At 43.3% G+C, this 10,710-nt stretch overlaps 1 protein-coding gene across 2 annotated transcripts in view; it reads left to right on the forward strand.

The window, feature by feature from the left end:
• The window catches only part of SMYD1 (SET and MYND domain containing 1), a 41,506-nt gene extending 37,251 nt beyond the window's left edge, over positions 1-4,255 (forward strand). For both annotated transcript variants that reach the window (XM_066626980.1, XM_066626978.1), the window contains one exon: positions 3,844-4,255. In XM_066626980.1, the coding sequence (XP_066483077.1) occupies positions 3,844-4,002 (159 nt within the window). In that variant the 3' untranslated portion in view covers positions 4,003-4,255. The remainder of the gene's footprint in view (positions 1-3,843) is intronic.
• Positions 4,256-10,710: the final 6,455 nt, after the last annotated feature.

Here is a 10,710-nt window from a genome sequence, read left to right on the forward strand (position 1 = left end):
GGTCAGGAGGGGCTGTTCAGGCAGCGGTATCTGCCCGAGGTCTTCTGCCGTGAAGACAGATGCAAAGAACTCATTTAATTTCTCTGCCATCTCTAAGTCTCCTTTTATCTCCCCTTTCCCTCCCTCACCATCCAGAGGGCCAACCGCTTCTCTGGCGGGTTTCCTGCTTCTAACATATTTGAAGAAGCTTTTATTATTCCCCTGAATGTTGCTGGCCATGCGTTCCTCATAGTCTCGCTTGGCCTCCCATATCACCTTCTTACATTTCTTTTGCCACAGTTTATGTTCCTTTTTATTCTCCTCATTAGGGGAAGACTTCCATTTACGGAAGGAAGCTTCCTTGCCCTTTACAGCCTCTCTAACTTGGCTCGTTAACTATGCGGACACCCTCCTGGATTTAGTCGAGCCCTTCTTCCTTTGCGGTATGCACTTCTGCTGGGCCTCTATTACTGTTGTTTTAAGCAGCCTCCATGCACTCTGGAGACATGGACTCTTTTTATCTTCCCTTTCAACCTCCTTCTAACCAGCCTCCTCATTTGAGGGAAGTCCGTCCGTCGGAAGTCAAGGGTTTTTGTGAGAGATTTGCCTGGTATTCTTCCCCCTACATGCATGTCGAAACGGATCGCAGCATGATCACTGTTCCCCAATGGCTCCGTAACACTGACATCTCTAACCAGGTCCTGAGTACTGCACAATATTAAATCCAGAGTCACCTGTCCTCTGGTGAGCTCCATGACTAGCTGCTCTAAGACACAGTCATTTAGGATGTCAAGAAATCTGGTCTCCTTTTCGTGACCAGAACACAAATTGACCCAGTCGATGTGAGGATAATTGAAGTCCCCCATGATTACAACCCTGTCCCTCCTTGTCACCTCCCTGATCTGTTTCCTCATTTCAAGGTCCCCTTCCAGTTTCTGTTCTGGAGGACAATAGTACGCCCCCAGTATTACATCACTCCTCAGGCCTGGTAATTTTACCCATAGAGAATATATGGAGTCAGACCCACCTTCAATCTCTACTTTGCAATCAAGTTGATGCTGACCCCTCTGAGCCAGTCTGTCATCTTCACTATCCTGCCAGCAATCTGCCACATGAACCAAAAAATAGGCTTTGCCTTAGAAGTGTGGTGAGAGTGCCTGCCTGCCTGGTATCACCAGGGGAAACAAAGGCACATCGCCAAAACCTCCTGGATCTCTGGTTAATCCTGGATATTCTGGTTAATTGGCCAGGTGTCATATCTTTCTGGTGCCAGGAGAAGGCTAGCCTCCATATGAAGTGTAAGTAAACCTTTATGTAGCAAGCATGTAGTCTGAGCTGTTTTCTTTTGTCCTTTCCTTCTGATCTCACATTTACAATATGGCTCTTTGTCTCCCTTTTTTCATTTTTGTTTCAAGAAACCTTTCTTGCCTGCCTAATTCTTTCTTAGGGGCAGAGGGGGCAGGGAGCACCTCTCAGCCCCTCAAGATGTCTCAAGTCAGAGTTCCCAGCAGTGGAGTGAGTGAGTGGATGGGTGGGTGGGAAGGGGTTATGGAGTTCTAGACTTTTCCCCTCCTGCAGATTACCCAGTACATATGCAGATGCATTTCAGCGTAACACATAAAGTGTAAAGTCATGCACATTGGGGCAAAAAACCAAAACTTCACATAATGGCTGATGGGTTCTGAGCTGTCTGTGACAGATCAGGAGAGAGATCTTGGGGTGGTGGTGGACAGGTCGATGAAAGTGTCGACCCAGTGTGTGGCGGCAGTAAAGAAGGCCAATTCTATGCTTGGGACCATTAGAAAAGGTATTGAGAACAAAATGGCTAATATTATAATGCCATTGTACAAATTGATGGTAAGGCCACACTTGGAGTATTGCATCCAGTTCTGGTCGCCACATCTCAAAAACGACATAGTGAAAATGGAAAAGGTGCAAAGGAAAGCGACTGATTACTGGGCTGGGACACCTTCCTTATGAGGAAAGGCTATGACTACGGAAAGACTCTTCAGCCTAGAAAAGAGGGGGGGACATGACTGAGACATACAAAATTATGCATGGGAAGGATAAAGTGGATAGAGAGATGCTCTTTACACTCTCACATAACACCAGAACCAGGGGACATCCACTAAAATTGAGTGTTGGGAGAGTTAGAACAGACAAAAGAAAATATTTCTTTACTCAGCGTGTGGTCGGTCTGTGGAACTCCTTGTCACAGGATGTGGTGATGGCATTTGGCCTGGATGCCTTTAAAAGGGGATTGGACTAGTTTCTGGAGGAAAAATCCATTATGGGTTACAAGTCATGATGCGTATGTGCAACCTCCTGATTTTAGAAATGGGCTATGTCAGAATGCCAGATGCAAGGGAGGGCACCAGGATGCAGGTGTCTTGTTATCTGGTGTGCTCCCTGGGGCATTTGGTGGGCCGCTGTAAGATACAGGAAGCTGGACTAGATGGGCCTATGGCCTGATCCAGTGGGGCTGTTCTTAGATCTGCTGGTTAACAGGTGATCTCTGGGCTGAGAGAAATGCAGGAAATATTGCCTAATCTTGTGCTCATGGTGACAACATGAATTACTGCTGTGCTGACAGTTCGTGTGTTTGTGTGTTTTAAAAGTGTTTTTAAAAGTGCAGAAGAAGATCAGGCTCACAACTATGTGCCTGGCTGTCTCCCAAGGTAGGTCACTGCAGGTGGTGAAGCCACTTGAAGCTGGATCTATGTGATGGCTGTTCTATGTGGCAAGCTGTCTATTTCCAGCACTTTGCCATGCACATCAGTGTGAATTTCTTCACACATGGTGTGCCAGGGCCGGACTGGATGCACAAGCATCAAGTTGGTAGCTTAGGTGGGCAATATTCCTAGAAACATCCAGTGTGAAGCTGTTCAAAGTGCAAGAAAAGTATCCTGCTGTTAGTTTGACTGGTCAGATCTGAGAGTTCATTGAAAAGCTCATCTTCTAGCCCACTACAGCTACAAAGATCCTGTTGAAAGTGTGCAGGTAGTGCTGGCTGAAATCGCAAAGCCGAAAGGGGAGGATGAATATGATTTCCAGTAGTTAGAGGTGAGCCTCTAGTGGCCTGCATAATTCCTTACCCCTCTCAAAATGAGCGACAGAAGCAAAACATATTATACAAAATGAGCATCACACTATGTAATACAAACATAGTTTGAATTTTTAATTTTCCTTAATCAATTCAGATGCACCGATTCCAATAGTAATCTTAGGTTTTTTGTGTCATCAAAACTCATTTAGGGCGCAATCGTAACCAACTTTCCAGCACTGGCATAGCTGTGCCAGTGGGGCATGTGCTGCATTCTGCAGTTGGGGGGCAGTCATGGAGGCCTTCTCAAGGTAAGGCAATGTTTGTTCCCTTACCTTGGAGTTGCAGTGCCCCTATATCAGTACTGGAAAGTTGGTTAGGTTGTGGCCTTAGTTATCTTAAATTTTTTGTTTGTATCTATCTATTGCCTGTCTCAATGCATTGTAGTGAATGTCATATTCTACAACAGCATTGCGTAAATTGTGGTTAAACTATTGATGCTATGTGAAAAAATAGTGGCATTTTTTTAAACCTTTGCACCAAACATAATAAAGAAACATCAAAATATTCAGATAAACATGTAAGTGGTCAAATTTTGTTACACGGTGTAATTGACACAGACCACAAAACTGATATATTAACTAATGTAATGTTTTACTTACATAGAACATGCTGTCTGCAGTACAGTAAGGTGTAAACATTAGCAGTTGGTGGTAAGCGCTGAGCTTTAACTTACCCATAGCTCACAAAGCAGGCTGGATGCCTGACTCTCAAGAAGTGAGTTTTATCTGAATGGCTGTTCTTTGTTTCTGTCCTCTCAGGGTATGCGTATTCAGTCGGAGATGGAACTGCGGATGTTCCAGCAGAACGAATTTCTCTACTACAAGATGCGTGAGGCAGCTTTACAAAACCAAAAGATCCAGATCATGCCTGAGCCCACCAATGAGATTTCCCCTGGGATCTTCCAGAAGAAGCAATAACAGGGTCATTTGCTGACCTGGAGTTGTGTCTTTATACTCTTGCAGCTGGTGCAACATCAGCACTCTTGGTCCTGAACTAGAAGAAAATGATGTCACAAGGAACATAATGTTGGCCCCTCAGTGATTGGATCTGCTGGGCACAGCTTCAGATATTCTTTTTCTATACACTCAGCAGGCCATCTCTGAAGTATTTCACAGAATGTTTCAAACACTGTATTCACTAATAATAATTAATAAAGTTATTATTATGACATACAGTTTCAACACTTACTTTGTTCTATTTTGTTCTATGGAGGGGCCGGTTCATACATGCAAGTATATACAAGTACAACCTTGTTATACATGGATTTTTTTAATACATGGATTTGACTCAACACAGATGGCCTGGAGAAGGGGAAAAAATGCATTCCTTTAAAATCATGGTTTAAAAGATTGCTTTTCTTACTGTAGTAGGTTGAACAAAGATCAAAGTGGACACCAGGGAGGTCAAGGAGCAAGTCTTTATTCTCAGCCGGCTGTTGGTCACAGAGGAATAGCTTCCAAAAGCTGTGACCCTGATGTCTCGGGGTCCTGGACCAATATACATGTTCAAACTCTCATTGCAAAGCATTGGTCTCACTCCTGATTGGCGAGCTGCATATCTGATTGGCATATGACAAGCAACCTATTACAGCAGATCTAGCCTACCACGTGAAGCCCCACCCCTGCTCACATCCCCCACTACTCTTATTCTATATGGCATGAGAGATAGGTGGAAAAGTACTAACAGCAAAAGTTTTGTCTCTCCCTCCCTAGATTGGCTAATAACAAACTGCTATTTCACTTCTCTATTCTGTAGTATGCTGGCAAAAGGTTCCTATCTCCATCAACCACCTGCTCTTCGCGGTTAAGCTAGCCGTTTCCTGTATCAACTACAAAGATCTGCAAAACAACTTTTGCGGTTTAGCCTTGTGTCTGCAACCCACCCTTTCTTCTTATCACAGATGATGCAAGACTCAGTAGTCAAGGGTGATCGTCTGCAAGCTTTTATTTCATTGCTAGCAACGGGCATCTCATGGGACTACTGTCCAAAGCATTGAGAGTGAGTATCAAACTTAACCAGACTCTTTATAACATTTTGGGTCCTTTGTTTGAAGATTTGAACTTCCCATTGGCTGATGTTTGACATCATAGATGGGGCTAACTCTTAAAAGGCTGTAGATAGACTTAGAGACAGGCAGGAGGTCTAGTCTAGAGGATAGAGCCTCCATTTGCCTGAAGATAACACCCACAAGGTTGCCAGTTCGAGGCCACCGGCACCGTGCAACCTTGAAGCAGCTGACAAGCTGAGCTGAGTTATTCCATCTGCTCTGAGCGTGGGAGGATGGAGGCCAGAATGTGAAAACAGATCAGAAAGAAACATCTGAATGTTGTGGTTCTTGAAAGATAGAACCTTCTTTCAATTGTAAAAATCCCTACGGGGATTTAAATAGCCTGCCTATGTAAACCGCCTTGCATAAAGTCTTGAATAAAGACCAAGAAAGGCGGTATATAAATACCTGTATTATTATTATTATTATTATTAGAGACACTTGATAGGTGAGCTTCAAGTTACAGGTTTCCAAATAAGGTAAAATTAAACAATTAAACATATTATATTACAAAGATTTAAAGAACCAGTAGTGTGTGCTATAACATTATTTTATTCAAGGCTGACCTGGCATTGACCATTTGGCAGAACTTCAGACCTATTTCTTGGCATACATCTCCCTTCCTGATTAGGATGGCCTTGCTTGAGCCACCTGTCTTATCTCTCCTGCATTCTTTCTCCTGTTTTTAGCAAAACACTGTGGGGCTCTCTGCCAACCTCTGTTAAGCAAGGTCCTTTAAACTTTCTTTTAACAGTTTTACTCTATGTCTTAATTCTATCTGACTATTGTGACCAGTTACCTATTAAGGGGTATAGTGGTGTATATCTTTGCCAAGAAGTGACCTCTTCCCTTTAGTGGCTGGCTAGCACCTGTTAAAGTGTAATCCCTTTGAGCTAAGGCTTTAGCCAGTTTCTTGTGATTTTTCATATATTTTAACATAAAACAAGCCAAACTTTCACTGCATCACATTTTCTTTAACTTTAGTTTATACATTCAGTTAATAACCAGTGCTTCCCAAACTGTGAGCTGTGGATCCTTGGGGAGCCACTGAAATCAGCCAGGGGAGCTACGCAGTCCTTGTGAAAACCCTATTGTAGCCTGAATGGAGAGTCACAGCTAATGGCCTAGCAGATCAAGGGAGCAGCCAGTCAAAAAAGTTTGGGAACCACTGGTTTAGTAAGTAAAATTACAATAAGTATACAGTGTATGTTCAAAAATTTATTTAAAATAAAGAAGAACCCTCCTAACCCCCCAAGCTGTTGCTGATCTGTTTAAAAACAATTCTCCAAACATCACAAAGGCTGCAATCCTATCCACACTTACTTGGGAGTAAACTCCTTTGGCAATCATTTTTAAAATCGCAGACAGTACATAGTAGCCTGTTAAAAATACAAATTTATAACATTTCCCAAATGCAGTCACATACCATGGTAGCATTGTCAAATATATTAAAGATAAATTATGCACTGAAATTAGTGGGGACCCACCTGAAATTAGCTTGTGACCCACCAAGTGGCTCATGACCCACAGTTTGAGAAATACTGCTCTAGAGAATTGAGGATTTAAACACAAGGTTTAAAGAGAGAGAGACTCCGGCCAAAACAACACATTGTGGAAGATTTGTTGTGCCCATTGTGTTCATTAATTCAACATTGAGGTATTTTGTTAGAAACCAGTATGCTTATTTGATATGTTTCATTGTTTCACTGAAGGCCATACTAGCTGTTTCTCTGCAGTCGGGGAACTTGGGTCACCACCACCAAACAGCCACAAAGCAGTAGGGAAAGGATGCAATTTGCACCAAAAGAGCAGCTAATGGGAAAGGGAATCTCCACCTTTTCTCCCAGTTGCTTTTCACTATAACAGAGAAAATATGTCTATAACTAAAACTGGTGGAAGATTGCCTGGAGTCTGCATGCATGTGTGTGCATGTACACTTCAAGTTTTACAAAAAGTGTTTTGTTGTTAACACAGCATGATAGAGATAATACATGATAGGATAATACAGAATGAAAGCCATTTATGCTATGCCATTAGGAAAGCTTAATAGGGAAGATGCTCACATGCGTAAAAAAACTTAAAAGCCACATTACTGTCTCAGTTTGAAAAAGACTTGAAGACTGCAAGGTTGGCAGCATACCAAGGCATCTAGCAGGAGATAACGGTTCAGAACAATACACACATTGAATACAAGGCACTGCTTTGTAAATAGGGAGGATGCTAGAAATTCCCATCTTGAAGCTCCCTACTTGTATGCCAAACTAAACAGAGACCCTTGGCAAAGAACAGTTTGCAGTTTAAAAATCACTATTCTTTCAGGCTCTTTTAAACCAAAGGACAGTGTTATATATAAACACTATATAAATATAGTGTTATATATAGTGTTATATATAAACACTAGGAGAGTTATTTAGTAGGTGTTATACCAGAGCATCATAGAAATGCCAAAGAGATTACTATGTTTGCATGCTTGCCAATTATTCTTCAATGCTTTAATAGTTATTGTCTTAAAGTGTAACCAACATATATATAAAAGATGTAGTTGTATTAGAAGTGAGTTTTAACTGTTAGAATGTTTAATAAAAATCATAGGAACACATATTATATTAACAGTATTTTATATTAAGAAATATAGAAAAGAAATACATAGAAAGATGAAAAGCCATTTCCAGCTAAAATCATGTCTCACAGACTTTGGAATGTGGGAAAGTTGCTACTCAAAGATAACACTCTTGTCTTGGCAGCAGCAAGCATAAACCAAGAGATGCTGCGAGTACATTTGCAACATTATGGTGAGAAGCCTTAGCAATGCAAGGACAGTATTATCTGTGGGCAGGTTAAAGTAGGATTTTCTAACTAACAAAGATACAAACACCTGCAGAAACAGTTAGAAAGACAATAAGGCAGAACATCCATGAGAAAGCCTCTGTCTGGGCTGCAACTGACCGAGGGAGCTGTAATTTGACTAAAAGTAAATGAGTTTACTTACTCTCCTTATAATGAGTTTGGCTTGTTTTGTACACTACTATACATCTTTAAAGGTACCAAGAAACAGGTTACAGATAGAATAAGGCATAAAATAGCTGAAGGTCCAAGGGACCTTGCTTAACAAAGGTTGGCAGAAAGTCCCACAGTGTTTACTGGGAACAGGAGAAATGACATAAGAGAGCACAGATGGGTCTTGCAACAAATACGAGGTCGTTTCAATTAGTGTGCCAAGAGATAAAGGTCCAAATACTTGCCAAAAGGCCACTTCTGAATAAAAACAAGGTTACAGTGCACTCTACTGGTTGTTGAAAACTTTGTATTGTATATGTTTGAATGTATGGTTTTGCCTTATTTGTAACTTGAAACTCGCCAATCAAATGTCTCTAAGGCTATCTCCAGCCTATGAAAAGTAGAGCCCCATCTATGATGTCAAACCCCAGCCAATGAGAAGTGTACAACTCTTCAAACAAAGGACCCAAAATGCTATAAAGGGTCTGGTTAAGATTGACATTAGCACTCAAAGCTTTGGACAGGAGTCCCTTGAGACGCCAGTTGCTGGCAACAAATAAAAGCTTGCAGACGATCACCTGCTTGCTTTTGAACCTCGCAACACCTTGCAACAAGCAGAGTTGTAGCAGTGTTAAGTGGAAATTTTGCATAATTTAGGTTCCAAATCTATGCACACTTTCATGAATACAACATGGATAGGATTGCACTGCTTAGTTCCCATGTATTCACCTTAATTGTGGCTCCTGGTATGCATTCTTTCTCCTACCCATGAGTATCCCAACATCAGGGCTTTTTTTCTAATGGAAGGGGGGGAGAAACGGAGTTCAGGCACCTTTTTGCAGGGGCCCCTCCCCTTCAGAGGGGAGGAGGGGGGGAGCAAAACAGAGGCATTAGCTGGGTGGGTGCTGGGGGGTGCAGGATGGGCGGGCGTCTGGCCCCTGCCTGACCACACAACAACCCCCTCCTGCCCCCATCTCCAAGCTCTCGCCTGAGCCCAGCCCACCTCCCCTCCCCCCCTGTGCTCTGCTTCCCTGTGCAGCTTCCAAGCCGGTGGAGGGTGCGGGGGGAGGAGGAGGAGGAGGAGGAGGAGGAGGAGGACGACGAGGACGACGATGACGACGACGACGACAGATAGCCAGGGAGATGGGCTGCGGCACCCATGGAATGCCCAGGTACTGGCTTGGCAGAGGAGGAGGGGAAGGAAGCTGGCTGGTGCAGCCCCCCCTGCCAATCTGCAGCACAGCCTAGGTGTGTCTACTCAGAAGTAAGTCTCATGTTGCTCAGTGGGGCTTGCTCCTGGGAAAGGGTGCATAGCCTTGCAGCCTGAGAGCCCAAGCCTATGCATGTCTACTCAGAAGTAAGTTCCATTGTGTTCAATGGGGCTTACTCCCGGGAAAGTGTCATAGCCTTGCAGCCTGAGTAGACAGGCAGAGGAAGGGCTCTGAGGCTGCAGTCCTCTCCACACTTTCCTGGGAGGAAGCCCCACTGCCTCTAGTGGGACTGACTTCTGAGGAGACAGGCAGAGGAGGGGCTCTGAGGCTGCAGTCCTGTCCACACTTTCCTGGGAGGAAGCCCCACTGCCTCTAATGGGACTGACTTCTGAGTAGACAGGCACAGGATTGGGCCCTGAGGCTGCCATCCTATCCACAGTAAGCCCCATTCACTAAAGTGGACTTCTGAGTAGACATGCATAGGATTGGGCTCTTAGGCTGCAATCCTAGGCACTTTCCTTGGAGTAAGCTCCATTGACTAGAATGAGACTTACTTCAGAGTAGACATACCTAGGATTGGGCTCTTAATCCTGGCAGAGATCCTCCTCATCCTTCCCCCACAAGCATGCCCTCCGCGAGCCAGTGTTTGCAGCTCCTCTCCAGCAATGCACAGCAGCTGCTCAGGGCAGCAGAGAACATTCAATTGCATGCCAAGTGCCTTCCCAAAGACACAGAGTATTCTGATACCTGAATTAAACCATATTTAATAGCTTGTTTGCAAATGTAGCTGTTTCTATGTGCACCTAAGGACCCCTCTCGTGTAAGAATTCCTTTTTTGTTCTTACTCCCACAGTTGCTTAGAGTAATTTTACTACATGGCACTCATGTAAGCCATTTTTCAGAATCCATTCACTGCTTCCTCTCCTCGAAGTAGTGCCACACTACATACTACACGCTACAAGTGCACCTGTACAGTATTTTTCCCCATGTGTAGAAAAAGTAGCTAGGGGGATGTGGAGATTGACAGCCCAATCCTATGCATGTCTACTCAGAAGTAAGTTCATCTTTAGGGGGGAAGCACATAAAAAATATTTTATTTCTCCAATAAAAAATGGTTTAAAAATAAATAAATAAAAGGTTAACAAGTTGTGAGTTCCTGCACCTTTTTTTTTTTTTTTTTTTACAAAAAAAGCACTGCCCAACATGTCCATCACCAACCACTTCTTTGCCAGGTAGTGCTTTGCAAGCTCTCATCTAAACAATTTGTGTTACCACTCTGTTGAAAGCTGAAAAGGAAAACACGCACACACTTCAAGCCAGTATTAAAAAAAACCTCGACCAGGTTTACACACACCCTGCTATGCAACCAT

This window comes from Tiliqua scincoides, chromosome 5 (assembly GCF_035046505.1).
Source record: "Tiliqua scincoides isolate rTilSci1 chromosome 5, rTilSci1.hap2, whole genome shotgun sequence".
NCBI classification, from domain to species: Eukaryota; Metazoa; Chordata; class Lepidosauria; order Squamata; family Scincidae; genus Tiliqua; species Tiliqua scincoides.